Genomic DNA, 20,339 nt, shown 5'->3' with positions numbered 1-20,339 from the left:
GTCTCTATGGGGTTTCTTGACCAGTTATTTAACTCAGGAATTCAAATAAAGTATGGTTCATACTCTTGCTGTTGGCTGAATCTGATAAAGAGTGCTTGTAAACTGCACAGAGTGACGCAGTAACTGCAAGCAGGCTGTTGTCTCCCCAGTGAGTGCTTTTAGAAGAATTAGATAAGCAAAAGATGCTTCAGCTGTGGATAAGCAATAGGAACATAGTTTCAGAAGTTCATTTGCGTGTGTAAGACATGCCTTTCTGGCCAACATAAAATGACTTCACCTTGACACACTGGTGTATTTCCAGTCACAGAAAACTGGGCACTACTTAAGCTACAATATTACAAAAGATCACTCTGGAGTAATATCAGCATCCAAGTATCAGGATTGCATCAGTAACCATGGGCTGGAGACAGCCCAGTCCTGCAAGACTGTAATGGTTAAACCAGAGTGACTAAGAATAAGTATCATCCTGCTCTACTAACCAAAGCCAGAAAAACTCCACCCTAAAATGAAGTTTGTTTAAAACCAAAATCTTAATAACGTGGGATTTAAGCCTTTGCTATAGCTAGAAATGAGCAGAAGAAACTTATTACAGGAACAAAGTGAAAAAGTGAAGATTGTAGTCCAGTTTTGTGGGCTGTTCTAGTAATGAAATCAGAAACTTGGAGAAGTGTTAGTGTAATTCCAATGCTACTGCAGAAGCTGAAAACAACAGTGAGGGAAATGTAACCAATAAATTATGTTTTACAAATATCCTAGGAAGAAGGAAAATACCAGACAATTGCACTAAGAGGGCAATTTTTTTTTATTTTTCTCTGGGTTGACCCTTCTGCATGATTTATTCCAACCTCTTAAAGCAAGCTTCTTGGAGCTATTTCCTGCTCAGCATTTTGGACCTCATCCACACAACATACAGTTAAGTATAGAATTATTAAGCATAGATCATAGTCTCACCCTCCAGTCCTGCAATATTGAATCTCTAGCGATATATAGGTCAGACCATCTTACAAAGCTCCCCTTCCCCTTTTCATAGTTAGAGTTGCAAACATGCCAGTCAGAACATTGCAACAGGAATTGGAGCACTGCCACAAGCAATGCAACAGGAGAGGTTTCAGTGCTGGTTGGCTTGTCCTTTTTTTGGATAGCAAATGTCTGGGCCTTTGCAATAGTGCATTTCATTGCTAGCTGTGCAGCCATGAAGACAGCTCAGATAACAAAAAAATATAGATGTGGGCAAGCCGTGTGTGTAGAGCACATAATATGGACCTGACAGAGAGAGAAACAGGCCAAACCCTCATTATAAGAAAAATAATTCTGGCAAATATAGCCAATAATAGCATTTAAGGGGAGATAAATAAATAAAGGTATAATTTACAGTTAATAGATATGTGGTTTCATCATTAGCTTTCACAATGCTTAGCCTGCTCAGCCAGAGTTGAGTCAAATGGTTACAAGAGAGTACATAATAAATAACGGCTAGACTGGAAGCCAACCAAGATATCAAGTAGCCCTGCATCAAGCCAAATAAAGAGCAGCCCCTGCTGAAAAATCTATTCTTCTACCTTTGTATTTTTCAGTACTAATCACCATTACATCTGACTGCAGCCACTAAAAGTTACAGAACAGCAAACCCTGCAAGTCTACAGAAACTCCCACAAGTGAAGGAAGAACCAACTACTTAACAGAGGAGAACTCACTGTAATGGAGAAATATTATTGAGCTGCATTTCAGCCAGGATGCAATTCATTGTTTTAAAAATCATCACCATTCCTGAATAGAAGGCCATATAGTAGCTGTCCAGACTGCCATCATTGATATTCATTGTTGGATAACACAGCCAAAAAGATCATAGCTAAAATTTAGGCAGAATCTGGGACTGAGAATTCTGTTAGTTTGTAGAACAGCCTCATAAAAAAGATCATCATTTTAGATATTAAAAGCTAAGCTTGATAAAAATAATGAGAAATGTACTTTATAGAACAATCTTTGTGTGGGCAGGTGGATGGATTACATGGCTGACTGTTGTTTCTCTCTCTGGTTTCTTATTTGAAATAAAAATCGTAAGGTCATCATAAATCAGATTGTAATCGTGTCCTCCTGATAAACAGCTTGCCAGAGAGCACAAATTATCGGAAGAACTAGGGCACACACTGTCATCATTAATTGCTTTTGGTGAAAAGCATTAGCGAAACTAGAAGGCTGAAGGACCATTCAAAAGGGAAGGAATTGAAGGTTCCCTACAGCAAATAAAAATAATTACAGCAGAGAGCAAGCACATGTTTCTCTGCTAGAGTTACATCCTCTAGATATGAAACCAAGATGAAGATGAATCTTTGAAGCTGCTGCCTTTGAAGCACAGCCAGGGGTAAGGATCATTTATACAGGTATAGATGCAATGAAAGGGAGCCTACCAAATAGTTCTAAATCAATTGGAAACTGCTAAACTGATGGCATTTCAAAACACAACAAACTAATTTTGCTGTCGTTCTCTTCTTACTAAGTACAGCAAGCACTATAAATGTCTACCAAAAGACAGCACAGTTCAAAGAACTGTTCTAGCTCTGCTTAAACAGAGCCAAAAATCCTCTCCCATATTTCTGAACTACATTTGATTTCACCTAAAAGCATCCCTGGGAACTCTAGGTTTATGTCTGATCTGAATTAAAAATCAGAGAAAGCCAGGATTAACTCTGCCAAGATCAATGCCTCTTTCCTTAAAGGTCTTTAGAAATTCCAGTGCAGAGAAGTGGCTGGACCATGCTGTAATAATCTCATAGTTCTTTCAGATTGTGGCTTCACACAGTACAACTCAGAACTGTGTAGAGCTGGAGGGGAAATCATACTGTCATAATTTGTCTCACAGCCAATCCTGAAGGTTGGTTAACCTTCATAAGCTGAGATTTCGAGGTCAGTTCCAATGTTTGGTAGCCGCTGTATACACATCGTCACTCTGCACAGGCAGGACCCTGACCGCAATGCCAGTCCTGACAGCAGCGCCTGCAACATTTCATGGGAAGACTTCAAAAAGCACAGGGGTCTTTTCAGTCTTCAGCCTGGCCTTTAAGCAGAAAGGTATTTTGCCTGATCTGATGGCATGGCAATGGTGCTAGCAGGGACATGTAAGACTGCAAAGTGCAAATCTCCTGTGTCAGAAGGATATCACAAATGCAGCCAGAGGAAGTTCATACTCATAGGTTTTCTGGCTATTGGCTCATCCCAAATGCGACAGCCAAGACTGTCTCTCAGCCAAGCTCTCTGCCAAGCTTGTCCTATTTCTGCTAACTGTAATAGATGTTTCATCCTATTTATCTCCTTGATACTTGTCTAGGAGACAAAAGGCAGACGTGCAGTCTGGCCTCATTCTAATACTTTCCTCAGAAAAATTGTTAACTGCATTAACATATTTGTTGGCATTGTAGTTACCCAGGCCTTAGCAGATCTCTTTTCCAATGCGAATAAGAAATGTCTGCATTGCAGTACAGATTTTCAACTGAGGAAGTTATTGACTTCAGTGAAGCTAAGGCAATTTATGCCAGCAGAGATTTTTACCCACAGTTGTGTGAAGTGCCTTTATTCTGAATATCTCAGCATCTTTTAACCATTTAATCACTATAAAGTTATGGTTAATCACTGTGTCTAAAAATAATTTTTCAGCTCCTCATTTTTCCAGATCAGTCAGAAATTTCATATTTAAAATGTCTACCTCTTTTCTTGTCTGTCCAAATCGAGTATGCTGAACATCTATTTATTTTACTTTAGGAGAAGAAATGTCATAGACATTAAATAACTGACATTTCTGAGAGGCATATGTACACTGTCCCTTAGTTCAACAGATGTATTTTTTCAGAAATATTGAAGAGATGTATTTTAACACTACAAATGCCTTCTAAATTTAATCAGATTCCAAGCTGATGCATGCTGGTATATATTTTTTAACCTATTAAAGTCACAAGACATTTACAAACAGTCTAGAAACTGTGAATATTTTATGAACAGATATTGCGAGTTTGTTAAGGATGCTGGTATTTTTATAGACTATAATAAGATCAAGAAAAGCTATTATTAGCCATGATTGATTCATTGTTTTAATAGATTAAGCGAATCATGGTTAAGCCACAACAATGTAGTGAATCTGAAATGTGTAATATATTTGGTAGAAAATAAAGTGGATCAAAAGCCTAAAGAAAGTTATGCAAGAACATATCTGAGTTTGAAGAAGTTTGCTTCCCAGCTTGACCCTCTCTGCAGAACCATGCTCCAAGCCCAGGCTGGATATCTTGATCTAACCTCTGGAAACTGATCCTAATGGGCTGTCAAATCTCTGCCAGGCACTGCTGCTCTTCTGAAGGCGTGGAAAGACGCACTGAATTCAGCAAAAGTGCTCACATGCCATAGTTAAGGACACATGCTTCTAAGATTTTTTTGTTGGAGGAAGAAAAATTTCCAATAAATCTGAGTCGGCTGCACTAGAGTCTCTGTGTCCTTTTCCAACTGACAGGACATAACTGCTGTTGTCAGTACAGGTCACTGGTGCCACTGACAGCAGGCACTAAAATTACTGAAATTGTTTACATTAATCAGTGCAATGAAATACTGCTGGTGGTGTGAGAATTTAGTAATGACTCACAAAAGGAGACCTTACCCCTACCTATACAATAGAATGATCAAACTGATATTTTACACCTTACACTGCCTGCCCTTTTGAATCTTGGGTTTTCAGTGATTCTGAACAATTCAAACAAAATCAGCAGAAACTGTGCATGCTGGTCACTGCTGAAAATCTGCATCTCGAAATCAAATCCAGTGAGCTAGGCTTTCGGTTCATAGTGCAGAACTGGACTTAGAACTATATTAGCCAAAATTTTGTCTTGACAAAATAAAATAGCATAAAAGTGCCATCAAAATTCTACTGGATCAATTTTTTAAGAGCACATTTTAATTTCATTAGGGGAGAGCATAACAGTAAACCTATTAGCGATAGACACTTAGTGTATTGTATTCCAAACAGGAAACAAGTAATTTAATACACATTTAATAGACTAAAAGAAGACAGATGCCTCTGGGTAATTTATCAGGTAAGTTACAGATCATTTTGTTAGGAAGGAAAGCACATAGATTATCATCTTTTTCTATAATATGCATACAGGATTATTTATATAAGTTTATTATTATTATTATATATTAATATACCTATTAATGTATTTTTAGTGTATCACATAAGACAACTCCTTTTCCAACTATTTTTCTTCTAAAGTCTATCCACTTGAGATTTTTTTCCTATGCAAAATGATTAATATTCAGAAATGCTCATTTGAATAAAAAGGACTGAGGGATCCTTGAGGGAAAAACTGGGCAAAATGAGAACAATGAGACTGAGAGCAGGCTCCCTGTCTCTCTCACAGAGGATGGGGTGTTTAAGGACTTTGCATTCCAGCAGCCTGACGGTTGCCCAGGCTTTTGGAGGCATTTCTTCTGCCTTAGAGCCTACAACGCTATTTTTTCTCGTTGTTGCTGCCCTGTTCTTCTTGCCTGTCTCTATCCATCTGTTTTCCCTTGTCTTGTGTTTAAATCATAAGCTCTTTTTGACAGCAGATTGTTGCTTCATTCTGTGTCTGTGTTGTGCCTAGCAAAGTGGAATTATGGCCCATGAGTTCCTGGGCCCCACAATAATGCAAAGAAAGTGATGATATTGGTATTAATACAGTGCACTGTACTGCTCTTTCACAAAGTATCAGTGTGAACTTTTGCACACTCACCAGGAGATAGTGCAAGAAAGGAGAGGGGAAAGAGCAGACTACAGTTTGAAGCCAAGCAGGATTTAGGACTGCAGAAAAAAAGCAGACAATCTTCCTGACCTTCTCCATCCCACCTCCCCTGCCAGGCCCTGCCAGGCCCAAATCTAGGTTTCAGCTTTGCCCATGTAGTGTGAGAAAAGCTCAGGAAGAGCTTCCTGACACAACCCATTTGTGTAACACTTTGCTTCTTGCAAATTCATGTGGCTTCCTAAAGCAGCCTTGATGAGCAGACCTGCCTTTCATAAAATCCTTAGACCCTTTCTCTGATCATTTAGAATGGGATATATTTTTCATAACTGAAACAACAGGGCTATGCACATGAGCACAGAGAGCTGCCAAGCAGAAATGATGTGCTGTTAGTAAGGTCACAGCTACATCTCCTAACAGGGGTTGCTGACTCTTTAAAAACAAACAAATAAACAAACAAACTCTTACACATCTTCTCAGCCTTGGTATCATGATCCCCAGAGGGCTCACAAATTGGGGTGAGAGGGCCACCCTACTGCTAGATGGGAACAGGCAAAAGCTCCATTTATCACTGAAGCACAAAGTCCCTGTTATCACAGCAGGGACAACAGAGGTAAATGCAGGTTGCATCCCTGCCAGCCAGGGTCAGCTGAAAATCTCAGGTCTCCTCTTGTTGCTGAGGAGCAGGAGAGCTTTGGCCAAGTCACAAGTTCAGACCTGCAGACCTCACTCTTCGGGGAGAGATCTTAGCTCTTCTTTCTTCACAGAGACATCTAATGTAATGAAATCTCTTAAGCTTCTATCGATTTATCTCTTCCCATCCTTTTATTGATTGCCTAGAGGAGCACACACTCGCTATGGTAAGGAGGTATAATTCTCATTTTACAGACTGAAAACGGAGGCAGAAAAAAGGTCAGCAGTAACTAAGGCAAGAGGAGGAGTCTTTCTTTCCATAAATCTAATGCTTGCAGCAGGCTGGGATCGCCCAGTCAGCTCAGTTCACCAGCTGAGCCTGAGAGCCTGTCCAGTGATTCCAAATATGAGGCCGATAAGTGTCCAAACTTAGCACCAGGGTTACTGCTCTGTTAGAAGCAGAGGTGGTCAGTGAATTTATAAGCCCTCAGAACTACACCAACAAGGGCCATATATTCCCCTGCATCAAATGCTCCATATCATAAATCAGTCATGACAAAGAATGTTGCTTGTGATACATGCATTCAGCAATATATTGCACAGCATATAGAGCAGCATGGTAAACAACATACTTCTAAGGAAATGCATTTCACAAAAAAGATGAAATATTGCTATACTGTCAAATTAATGTTTTTTGTACTTTCTGTTAGTTTGCCTTTTCTGTCTAGTGGGGGGAATCAATATTCTAGTGGGTACAGGATGAGTGCTGCTGAATTGCTTTAATTAAAACAGAGCATGTTTCTCTACACAAATTTCAGTGTTTTACTCTTAGACTGCCTGGTTACTGTAGATCTTGCTAGGCTTCTGTGAGTTTCCTACTCCATCTACTCTCTTCCCTCTCACCACACTTATCAGATTGACTCCCTGTTAATAATATTAAAAAGAGATGAACAACAGATAACCCTGGCTTTTGGCAGTATCCCTGAGAGAAGCCTAATCAGGAAAGAAATTGGAAGAGCTTGTGAAGAAAGGAAATAGTTTAGTTTAGTTTGCTACAAAAGAGTTTACTTTTTCTGTTTGCTTCTTTCCAATACATAATCAGGGTCACTCACAACATTAAACAGAGTGCAATAATTACGTTATCCAGTTGTGCTTCCCCAGGGTAACTACAGAATAATGTACTCTTTGTCATCCAACAGAGAATGAGGTTTTTTGTTGCTCTACAGATCCATATTCCTTATCCAAGACATTTATCATTATTAATTGTCATCTGATTGTACTTGTACTCTTACAAAACCACATTGGTTTTATCTTTTGACAGACACGAGGGAGTTACTTTAAAGCACCATTTAGAACAACAAGCTTTTCGATCTTTGTGGTTTTATTCTCTTTCACTTGAAGAAGAATCTCAGACCTCATATTACAAAGATGTGTCACAAATTTTCCTGGCTGTATTGCTCAGAGAAGTCAAACTGCAGGACTGTGACTCATTTTTTCCTTTTATAATACACTTTTTTACTTTTTGGCCATTCTGCAGTAGCATGAGGCTGTCAGGATGCCTAAAGGCTGTRTGGTTTAGTCCCTGTGGCTTGCTTCCCACAGAGGAGAAAGACGACCTACCATTAAGCGTCTCACCACTGTGGACTCTTTGTCACACCCCACACCTCCAGCAGGGCCATCTTTTCCATCCTGCAACACCACTGCCCCTAAATAAGTCCTGCAACACCACAACCTCCCTCTCCTTAAGAGCCTGTAGAAATGTCCCTCCAAAAATTAGCCTAAAAGATATTAAAGTTTATTTATAAAAGGCTTATCCTCACTCTGGGAAATAATCAGGCTTGGTACTGACTCGGAAGGCTTGGCTTGTTTTCTCTTGTGTGTTTAAGCAGGCTCTCTGGCAAGCTGTATAAGTAAAAATGAAGTCAGTGGCTAAAAAAGTTGACTATACGCCAACAGGAAGAGCAAGAGCTTGAGGAGTTCTTGATGATCTCACCCTGGAAACATGGATCCATGGCTGTGGGGGATCTCTGACAACTGATACCTAACTGTTCAAAAACAGTGACAAATGAAGCAACATTACATTACTTGAAAGAACAGTCCACAAGAACGAACTTAAAGTTTGTTGTAGCAATTACTTAGAATGAAGCAAAAAAAGAGTTAATAATAGTAATGACCATGAGGTTCTGTGGGAATATTTTTCTTGGCAAAGACTACAGAACCAGTTATTTTCCTTATCTGTAAATACTTTCTCAAACTGTATCAAATGAGAAAGTCGCTGGCTAGGGGTGGGGAGGAGATTCAGTGACTCAGCAGAAGACTATGTTTGTCCTGCCACAAAGGCCTTTCATTCTGAACTATCTGAGTGCCAGCTTTGTAAACTGGACAATTACTTCTTTCTAGAACACAAAAACATTGAGTTAATTACACAAGAAACTAGTAGTGATGACATGAAATCAATGTACATGTAATAATTATTTGTTGCTTATCATTCCATAACAATTCAGATGTTATAAGAAGGTAAAAAAGTACCTTTCAACATAGATCTTAAAAACAGACTATTGGTTTAAACCTTTTTAGGGCAATAATGAAGCTTTGCCCCTGACTTCTGTGTTCATCAAAACAGATCTTACGGCCAACGCCTTCTCAGTGTGATCCCATTTATGTGGGGGCCAACTATCCAGACTGATCCCAGAAATCAGCAGAGACCAGCACAATGGTACCTGGGGGCAACCCCAATCTTAACTGATTTTAACAGTTTAGTTTTTAAAAAGGTGTGAGTGGACTGCACAGAAATGGAAATGGAGGATGGATGGGAGGGAAGCATCTACAGGACATCACCAACCCGTCACTACAGAAGGATGAGAGTTCTCAAGTTTTGCCAGATTTCCTCCAAAAGAGAGGACTTTGGGTGCTGCTAAGCCCTCAGTCACCCAAGAAACATCTGTGCCTTTGGAGAAACAGGAAAAGGTTAAGCAAAAAATAAAAGGGCCAGGGCTGGAATCCAGGGATCCCCTAATCCTAGTCTTTTGCTTAGTCCATTTAACAAACTAAGAAACCTTTTGCTTCCAGCACCACTGGTGAGTGAAGCTGTAACAGCCACTCACCAAAGGAAATTACTTCTCAACAGACACTTGGGGTTACCAATCTCATAATATTCTTACCTAAGGTCTCCCTGAAAGATGCTTTCCATCCCCTGGCTGCTCCAGAGAAGTCAGTCTTAAACACCAGGAACAAGTTATTGCTGGAGCTCTTGATATTCGGGGGCAGTTCTGACCCACAGAATTTCCCGAGGAGAGGAGCGTGGGTGCCTGAGCCATCGTATACAGCCACATAATCTTTGTAGCAGGAGGGAGACATTTCAAGCCGGAAGCTGTTGAATCTGTAGAATACACTTGCAGCATTAGAGTACAACATTTCCATTTTTATTCCAAAATTATGTATGTTTTTAATGCTTGAGGAAAGGTACAAGTAATAGCAATGGCCAAAGCCATACATAGACAGATACCACAGACATTCCTGTTCAGGAAGACAAGCAAGCAGAGCTATAAATTGCATGACAAAACAACACAACCAACCAACCTTGAAGAAACTGGCCTCTCACAAGACAAGAGCTGTCAGCCCACCTCAGCTTTCTGTGAAGAAGCAGACCTCCCCTGTGCAAACATACCCTCCCTCACTTCTGCAAACTGCTAAGTCTGCAATTTCCTTGGGCATGTGATAGGCATACGAAATTCAGACTCAGACTGCAGACCAACTGTGTCTTCCATTTAGTTGGGGAATATTGCCTTTGTTCACAATCAGCGTATATCTGACAGAAGAATATATATATTTTTTAATTTCTCAGTGGCAACATTTTGTGGCAGCCAGATCTCTTTTTTAGGTAGGACAGCACACACACACAAGTATACATCTTCTGGGTGAATATTATTACCTGGGCTGTAAAGCGAGTACCAGCTTTCTAACAGAATTTCAGTTTTTCTTATATCAATTCACAAGAGCCTCATAACTCCTCAAAGGCTGACAGAATTTAACTAAGAGCAGAGTTGTATTTTTACAATTTCTTACTCCTCCTTCTAATTCAAGTGGGAAGCTACGATTATGGTGATGTTTTGCACATTACAAGTAACTGAGAGTAAGACATAAAGCAGCCTCAGGTTGATGTGAATGGCTTCAGTGGCAATTTCTCATTTTTTTTCAGCTTTCCCCTTGGAAAAGGAAAGTCAGAGAAAATTATTATTATTTTTGATTGGAATCAGAGACCTCCCTGTCCCCTTGGTGACAAGCTGAACTTAGATTACATACTTGAGGGCCATGACTTTGCCATTTCCAACTGTGAGGTGGTACGAGCAGTTCATGTTGTTGTGATAATCTACAACTGAATGGGCCGGACTGCTGATAATGCCAACAGAGCCATTGAAAATGCCACCGCATGCTGCAAGGGAAGCAGAAGGAAGAGTTATTAGTGTCTGAATGCCAGCTTTGTTCTATCTCTCATATTTCTTGCAGGAGATTGTTAGTCCTCTTTTAACCATGAGCAAAGGAAAACCCTTGATAAATTAGGAGCAATCTTCACAGCCATGCCTAGAAAGTTAATTGCAGAGATCTCTATGAAGCTGTGCTGTGCAAGGGAAGACTGGATGTCAGTATTGAAGTAACAGGTTGTCTGGTCCATACTAAACAGCACTGACTGTGTTTGTGCAGTAAAAGAGCCTGATTTTTTAATCAGCTGCAATAGGACCCTTGGGGAGCAGTGGAGTGAGGAGGGTGCCCCACACAGCAGGGTGAGTCAGAGGTACCCAGAGGAACTCTGTACCTGCTCTAGCTCACAGAGAGAAACCTGGCTGACAAGTGGGCAAAGAAATTCCCTCACTCAAATCCTTGCTCCATGATGTGTATGAAGATTTGTCACTGACACGAAAGCAGCCACACTTGCCCATGTAGCTCTACCCCTAACTTTTCTGACACAACTCTACACAGAGCCTCATCCTCCCTCTATGTCCTGGCAGAGCCGGGGCATTGCTGTTGGAGTAGTAACCTCCTGTTTGTTCTATGCAGCAGGGAAGGGGGAATCCCCAGGTGTCATTCACTCCAGGGACTATTCCCCCCTTGCCTCGTGCTGGGCCTCGCCAGAGCGGAGGGTGGCTGAGATGGAGGACAGCATACTTGCTCGCTGGCTGAGGAGCAATTTAAACCCTGCAGCTGGGAGCTAAGGGCACTGCTTGGCTTCTCAGGGTTGCACACCATGGGTGCTGATGAGGCCAGGATGTGGAATAATGTTTGTTCCCAGCTCCAGTGGCTGAGGGAACAGAAACTATTATAAAACCAACTCTAATCTCCATTGTTAACTTCAGTCCTTATTTCATAATCTTAACTTGGCAAAATGCTTCCCTGCATCCTGTTGATAAACAGCTGAAAGCCACACACAGCTCTTCATGTTTTAAAGGACATGCCATTGCCCAGGCCACCACCTTAACAAAGGCAGTCCCATATGGGGTGCTGCTGGGTGCACAGCCCCTGGCTCCTCAGCCACAGGTCAGTCTGGCAGCCCGGATCACTGGCAGAGAAGGGACAGGAGCTGGGAGGATAAAGAAGCAGCATTATTCTACACTAGGAGCGGGAAGGCTTTTTCCTTTTTTTTCAAGCAAACAATACAACTACAGGGAAGAGGAATGTTAATTGCTAGAATCTGCTTTGATACAAACTAATAAGGCTGCAGTCATACTTCCCAAATGTCAGAAGTCACAAGTCTGATAGCAGCAACCAACTTGAGTGAGTTATGGAGGTCTTTTTCGTGAGTAACTGCACATTGTCATCTTTCAGTGCCATTCTCTGTCTTATCTGTATCAGGCCATTCATTTTACTTAAAGTATTTAACTTATGCTGTTTTGCTGTGGCTTTAAACATGAGGAATGTATTAAAGGAAAGCATAAAGTTAAGAACTCTGCAGGTAGAAAATGAAATAGCATTCAAAAATCAAAATACTGCCCCTACAAATTAAACCTAGAAAACATTACCATTTCATCTCTTGGGATTTTTATCTCCGTGCAGATGTAAATCTTAAACTCAGCCAGAAACTTCTTTTTCTAATACACATTTCCTCTTCAAAAAAAAAAAAAAAAAGGAAATCTCATGTAAATGACAAAATGTTTTGGCGAAAATTTTTCTTCAAAATGAAAAATATATCTAGATCCCAGTCTTTATTTATTTTAGAACCTACTGCATTAATACTTGGCACTGCAAAGGGATCATCAAATGGAGGTATATAGCTGAGGCCATTTAAAGGTTCATTTCTGGTTCCAGTGTTGTGTAATGTAGCTTTAGTATAACTGAGAAATAGGCCAGCCTCCTGCATATGATAAAATCTTTTAAATGAACTCAGTTAAATAAACTGGAGATGTTGCTCCGAAAAAGAGATTAAAAAAAAAAAATGCCAAAAGGGGTTGCATTCCTTTGCTCCAACAAAGGGATGGAAAATGTTTCAGATTCTGAGTTGGTCCCATGGTCTTGACGCGAGGACAGTGAGATAACACACCAGTCAGTGACAGCACACACCGAACAGTCCCATGTCCTGGGTCTGAGCACTCTTTTGGGCAAGTGCAGAGGGAATATGAACCATCTACATCTATCTAAGGGATTCCCAAAGTAAGGTCCAACACTTCCTATGCTAAACTCCAGCCTGAGTATTGCCCACCACCTAAAGCACAGGATCTGGCTACTCACCAATTGCTCTGTATCTGGCCTGGAATCCAAAGCCTGCAATGTGGGAGTCGGTGTAGAAGTAGAGCAGCATTGGCCCAAAGACACTGACTGGGGCAGGGAGCTCATTGCCACAAAGTGTGATGACAGGGTGCGGGGTAACTCTGGTCCCACTGAAAATGCTTATTCCGTCATAAAGACAAATTCTGCTTAAGAGTGCCGGGGCTGTGTGGACATACAATGCAGAAATGTTAGCAGCATATTTTCAATGATGTGATTTATTGAGGTTCAAGCTTACGTAGACCTCATACAAAATAAGAATTAAATTTCATATTACTTTCCATTTCAGGGTCTCAGGGTTCCTCTTTTTTTACCTCTCACATATGTTGAGGAAGTAAATGTAGTTTTTAATATGTAGAAAAACTGAGACAGGAAAAGACAAAGAGTCGCTGTGTATAAGACATCAGATCATTCAACTCCTCCTGTGAGCTGGAAAAGGCTCCAGGCCTCCAGTGTTCTCCGGTATTTATAGCTGAGTGAGAATCATCTACGAGGACATGCGCAGACCTCCCAAAAGTATGGATTTCCACTGTAGATCAAAGCAACTGCACTTTTTGTACAGGCAACCAATGCCATGGGTGCTTTACTTTCCCATGATGTAGAAGTCAGTACTCAGTGTAGCGGATTTCATACGATTTAAGAGTGAGAATTTGGGAAAGTGAAAAAATAGTCCATATACTAATATGTATTGGAGCTCTCTTCTTTCTCTCTAAACTCCCTCAAATTTTCGAGCACCCAAACCCAGATTCCTCAGCTTGACTCACAAGACAAAAATTGTAAATTTAATCTGGCAGTTTGCCAGGGAAATACTGACACTGTGGCAGTCAGGGGAGATCTACTGGAGACGACAGAGCAATAGGTAAAGAAACTGATTTTCAGGAGCAATCTACTTTAGGGAACAAATCAGTACAGATAGAAGTGTGAGTGAAAAGCTGCCTATTCAGAAGCACCAAGAAACCTGGAAATGGAGAATGTAGCATCATGCTCCTTTTCTTTCCCCCATTAGTTTTTAGTTTCTCATGTGCAGTCAGCTTTCCGGAGGAGTGAGCCATCCTCTCTCTCTCTCTCTGCCTTACCATACTATCCTTCTAGCCGCCTCACCATTTTCAGCCAGATTTGACTGAGAGGAGAAGGTTCAAATGTATTCAGCTCCTATAAGTTTCATGAGAGGCCATGGCTGAGCTGGAGTCTCAGAAAAACGTCCCACTTGAAGGCCACACGGTACTTTCAGTACAAGGGTTCTACATTTGGGTAGGCAGGCGGCCAGCCCACAGACCTGCCGAGCTGCAGGCTGGGGATCACAGCACCCTGCGCAACCAGGTCCATGGGCAGTGCTGGTGGGACCCAGGGTGGTCTGAAGGATGTGTGGTGGGAGCTCAGAGCTCAGGTGTTACATGGGGCACAGGAGAGGCCAGGTGGGCCATGCAAGTAAGCTGGGTCAGTGCTCTCAGTGAGAAACACAGCACACACATCTACGGAAAAACAAGCCTCATTAGTTGTAATGTTTATAGAACAACCTGGTGGGGTTTTTTTCACCATTTACAAGCATAAATGAAGTTTACAAGGTTAAGTTGTCTTGTTAGTGATCTATTAGCAGCAATGGGGTAGTTGCTTAAACTGCAAAGGATTAATCAGGAATTATCTAAGTTTAACAGGAGATGCTGGGCTGAATTTTGCAGAGGAGTGATTCCTGCAGATTGTCCAATCAAAACAAACTATTTCCTAGTGTTGTAGAAAACAGGATAACTCGCATCGAACAGGATGGCAAATAGGAATGGAGTGATAATTCTGTTTCACTGGAAGGACAGAGTGACCCCAGCAGCCAGATACATTTTTGATCATTTCTGGAGTTTCAATTTAAAAATTCTCTCTGCTCTCAATGAAGACAATGTATTCTAATGTGCTTTACAAATATGCTAAGAGTGGAATAGGGTACTAGTATGACTCTGATATGAGTTACTAAGATGAATGCAACCAGCCTCATCAGATAACTGATTAAATTGTTAATTATAAAATAGTTAATTAAAAATATTCTATATGTCCTACTCTAGTATGAGAATACTTGATAATGTGATAAAATTAAAAAACATGATCAGTGTTAAAACACATAGAACTGAAAAAAATGAAATGGAGACAAGTGCAGTTTAAAMATGGGAAAGATTTGAGAAAGCAACTTAGATCTCATTCTGAAAACACTTTGGAGAAAGGCATGAAGTGAAATGGATTTCTCAGCAAAGCAAAGGTCCACAACACCCATCACAAATTGTTGTTTTGCTTTGCAGCAGTGGAATGAATAAAATGGTTGATATAGGACTGTGACCAAAGGTTTCATCTCTGGCTTTGAACACTCCATAGTTTGGACCAATGTCACTTATGAATCCCTATGAATCCTGGCAGGACTGATCATTGTTTGACCTCTATTTTATTAACTTGTTCTCTCACTTACACCTTTTCTTAATTTCTTGCCATACTGAAATGCCTTATTCTCCACTCTCCCCTAGGTAATCCCCAGCCTCAGGTTCCTCTTCCCCATCTCCTCATGTCATACTTTCAGCCTCTAAACATGCTCAGCACATCATCAGCAATTCTTCTCAGTGATTCATTTCCCCTAATTCTATCTTAGATCCTTTCTAGCCCAATTTCTGCCCCTTGCACTGCAATGAAACAGCTTTCATGAGTCTCCAGAAGATCTTTTCTTAGCCAGATGTCAGACCCACATCATCTTGGAGCTACCAGGCACTTTCCACATAGCCAGCCCTGTTCTTCATAAAATCTTGTCTACTGAGAGCTTCCTTCTGGTATTAATGTATTCTCTCCTTCAATACATCTGTGAGGATTCAATGAAACACCTCCTCTCTTGTCTCTTTTTATCTCCCCATTTGCTCTGTATAATCTCATTTGCAAACACAGACTCAGCTGGCATTTCTACGCTGATGGCCAATGGACCTATTTCCCTCCCCTGGCCTCTTTCTCTTCAAACTAAAATCTTATTTCTATCTCCAAACAAAACCATTCAATAGGTGAGCTTCTCCCCTTCCCTGTCCCCAAGTCTTCCCTTGCATCTCCTTTCCTGACAAGCTCATGATTTTGCCTGCCCTCACTAGGTCCATGTGTATGATTTAGATCTCTCCAGGACTTCACATGCACCTAGATGTAAAAATTGTGAACTGTTTCTAATTATTATCTTTAAGATACAATCTTTCTTATTCTTCCACATAGCTATGACTCTCATCCAAGAAATACTAATTTTCCAACAGAGGTATTGTACCATTCGTACCTCTTGCCTTGACAATATTTAATTCCAAATACTGTTGCAGAGATCATTTTCTTGGCCTGACATTCTGAATGCGTCACCCTTCTTGGAACTGCTGCTTGTCTTTGCTTTCAAGGCCTTCTTTTATCTAGCTGCACTCTATTTATCATTTCTTGGTACCTCTCAGCATTGATACATTCACTCCTGCCTCCAAAGATCACATGATGAGAGCTTCAGTTGTCCTTATGTTATGTTTTTGAAACATGCCTTTTTTTTCTCTCCTTTCCATTGAGCAGGAATTTCTCAGTAACACCTTAAAACCAATTTCATTAATTTCCATAAAATCATTTCCTTGATGTGGTGCCTGCAAAAAACCTTGACTATATTTAGATCATTAATTGTCTGATTATTAATAACAGTGTATTCTTCCCAATTTTCTGCCTATAGCCATAGATTGTCCTTCATTTTTTTAGGGGGTAGAACCTGCCTTTTAGTTCTGTGTTCACAGAACTTAAAAGAACGAGGTTTTCGTTCACAACTGTAGCTTCTGGCCTTTACAGTAATACAAATAGTAATTACTAATGTAGGAGAAGTATTATGCAGTTATGTACTCCTGTACTATATATTAACAAATTCCATAGCAGAGGGGTCTATTTTGAAAGTCAGGAATTACAAGTCTTTTCTATTTATCCTCTTTCAAAATAGTCTATTGCAAAATGTGTCTTTTTTCTGAATTGCCTAGTAACCACTCAGAAAGCAGATACGGGAGACTCAAAAATGAGGCTGTGACCCTATCTCATATTGCAGAATTACAGTTGCATGTTCTAGAAAAAAAAGGAGAAATAAACAAGTTATTAAAACAAGGTTGACATGGTATCAATACAATGTGGTTGTTTTGTATGGAAAGGGTATAAATGCTACAGAAATATGAAAGTAGATATTGCAGGAGGCCCCCACCCATTTCCCCTTATTTTCCATGATTTGGAACTCAGAATTTATTGGATGTTACACTCCTATCTGGAGAGTATTACAGCCATGTAATGATATGCTACCATAGCTGTCCTATGGGTGTACTTGGAGGGAAGTTCATCTGAATAAAGATTGTGAACAAAAACCAGATGTGATTACCTATTTATTGGATACTAAGTCTGCTAAACATAGATAAGGTTTTTGGACTAATTCTAATATTTTAGCTTTGCCTAGACCTTTGATCCCCAGAGTAAGGAGAGATGTAGGACTATGTTTATCACTGCCACAGAAAGACTAAGAAAACAAATTCACCCCATTTGTTCAGTCCTTTATAAAATAACCAAACACAATATAGAAGTTACAGAAGCAAACTGCAACCTATGTAGTTTTACAAAACTATCTTTTTCACTTTAGTATAGGAGAAGATAAATCTGGATGATAAATCTAAACTAGATGTCTATTTTCAGATGGTCAAAGTCAGCCAAAAATGTCATTCCTACCTACCAGGAAACAGCCGATTTAGATTAAATTTTGATCATAAAAACAACAAATGCAGTTTCCTCCAGCTGTCTCTTGCTCTGCATTGTTACTTGCTACGTTTAATGCTTAATACATATTTAATATTTACTACATACATGTCATATTCATTTGATTCCAGATACTGGCATTATTTCATTGCTCTGGGTGAACTGCATCATTTGGAGGCATCCTTTACAATCAGAACAGCTGTCTCATCATGACTGAAAACATACTACTTGATAGCAGAAATCTGTGACTAACCAATCAAATCATTTTATTTTGTAGCAATGTGTCACTGCACCACAGCCAATTGCCTTGTGTCTTCTAATTTTCTGGAAAACGTATCCCAACCAGTTAAAAGTCAATGAGATATGTATGCCTTACAGGCATTATTTTAGATACTTCATTTTGTTACTAAACAACCATGAAAAAAGCAAATGGATTTCTTTTGAGAGAAAATAGGTAGTGAATTATGCTAACTGGACATGCATCTAAACTATAAATACCCAATCCAGAACATCTGTACCGGTATGTTTAAGAATTTAAAACGCCACACTCGGCAACAACCTAAGCAGGTGCAATGCTTCCTTGCCCATGGAATAGCTGGAAATGGCTCTAACAGATGCTGCCAAACACTGTCCTGCTTTTGCAAAAGAGCTATTGGACTTCATGATGAAAACCCTTAGGCACATGTGCTAAACAGATTCAGTGGGACTGCTGAACACATTTTCACATCTGCATGATAGTTTGCAAGATGTGTGGTTTCAGTCTTCTTTCCCATTTAAACACAGGTAATTTCTCTTTGCTACTGGGTTATATTTTAAGACTTTGTGAAGAATACATTAATAATCAGCTATGGGAGACTGTCATACTTCCTCTTTTATAACCAGATGTCCTTTAGCTCACATCCTAATTTCTTTTCTTTCATGTGACTAAGGACTTTGGTTTCTGTAGCCTGAGGAAGCCTGTAACAATAAAGGAGCAAACTGTCCTGCAAGAAACAGATCTACAAAAATATTAAAGGCATTCTATGTTTATTATGTCTGTATCACTTACCTCTTTGCTTTAATCTTTTGATAATAAAAACTTGAATCCATTTATAAAGTAACTGAATGCACAAACAGAATACAGAACAGTAATGTATGTATACATACAGATGTCAAAATAGGCCTAATTTGATTCAGCCTAATGTTTTGGTGCGTCTACTGATCCTGCAGAATAATAGTGTCTTCTATGTGAAGAAATCATGTAATTTCTGTGGTTTATATATATATATATATATATTTTTTTTTTATTCTCAAAATAGTAGTTTGTACTAGGGGGGTGAACAAAAGTTTTCAGACAAAATCATAATCAAATCAAATTTTTGTCTCAGACCTAAATTAAGTTTGGAGCAGAATATTTTTGAAATCCAAAACAGTTTGAAAACTTAAAAAGACAAGAAGCCCAACTACTGACTTCGTGATTTGGTCTGAAAAAAAAAATCAAATTACCCAAACAGTTTGTACATACTGATTCCTCTGTGTTATCATGACACAGATCCATCCATAAAAATTTGATCTTATCAAAGTCAGGAAAGTTTGACCATTCACACCAATGAGACCAGGATATTATATTCAGTCTTTCCTGGCTAAATACTAGCAAACTTGAAAATCTTAAGAGGGACTTTTTTATTCATGGGTAAGGACAGGTAAACAACTTTTGTAGTTTTTCAGCTACTGTAGTCTTTCACCTAATTTCACAAAGCAGTTTCACAAATATTTTTTARATGTTCTTACATCCTTGTATAACACCTAAGTATATTTATACTTTTATTTTATCAGTTAGGGAAATGGAAACACTGAAAAGCAAAACAGCTGGCCTGAGATCACAACGTGAGTCAGTGACCAAAAAAAGAAAAAAAAGGCAGGAACAAACACCCAAATTGGTTGCGGTCAATCTTATACTCCAACCACCTGGCAGACTCCCCACTTAATCGCTGCAAGATACTCATCAACAGATGAGCTTTATCTTCTGCTCTTCTGGAACACTTCACTGACACAAAACTCAACTCCTGCAAATTAATGCTGTAAGAGTTTGTCTGTCAGAATGGACCAGCAAATTAAAGTATCAGTCATTTTCCATGCTATGAGACTTCTGTGTTTCCACATAAAAAGTTACACCTCATAGCACATACTGGAATTATGAAGAAGCAGTTACCTTCCAAGTGGAAAGTCTCAAACTCTAGGAGCACCAGTGACTGTGGTCCCTGATCGATGATGTAACTGCAGTTCAAGTTGTTGTCATACTGACTAGGGTAGTTAGGAGATACAATGAGACCTGTGGGGTCAGTGAAATTTACTCCACATCCTGCAAATGGAAATAAATAACACATGGTTATACTTCAAGTGGCAACATTATTCTGGTTTTGCAGTGACAAAGCCACTAATGTACACAAGCACCTCATCCCT

General features: G+C 39.8%; 1 protein-coding gene across 7 annotated transcripts in view; it reads right to left on the bottom strand.

Moving 5' to 3' along the window:
* Positions 1 to 20,339, bottom strand: part of CUBN (cubilin) — a 155,866-nt gene that overhangs the window by 9,129 nt on the left and 126,398 nt on the right. For 3 of the 7 annotated variants that reach the window (XM_026087135.1, XM_026087136.1, XM_026087137.1), the window contains 4 exons: positions 20,089 to 20,238; positions 13,113 to 13,313; positions 10,695 to 10,824; positions 9,554 to 9,771 (listed from right to left, as the gene is read on the bottom strand). In XM_026087135.1, coding sequence (XP_025942920.1) covers positions 9,554 to 9,771; positions 10,695 to 10,824; positions 13,113 to 13,313; positions 20,089 to 20,238 — 699 coding nt within the window. The other 4 variants (XM_026087138.1, XM_026087139.1, XR_003256944.1 and 1 more) reach the window with 4 other exon arrangements.

This window comes from Apteryx rowi, unplaced genomic scaffold (assembly GCF_003343035.1).
Source record: "Apteryx rowi isolate R43461 unplaced genomic scaffold, aptRow1 scaffold_704, whole genome shotgun sequence".
Lineage (NCBI taxonomy): Eukaryota > Metazoa > Chordata > Aves > Apterygiformes > Apterygidae > Apteryx > Apteryx rowi.
The sequence above is the reverse complement of the archived record's forward strand: the minus strand, read 5'-3'. Positions and strand labels throughout refer to the sequence as shown.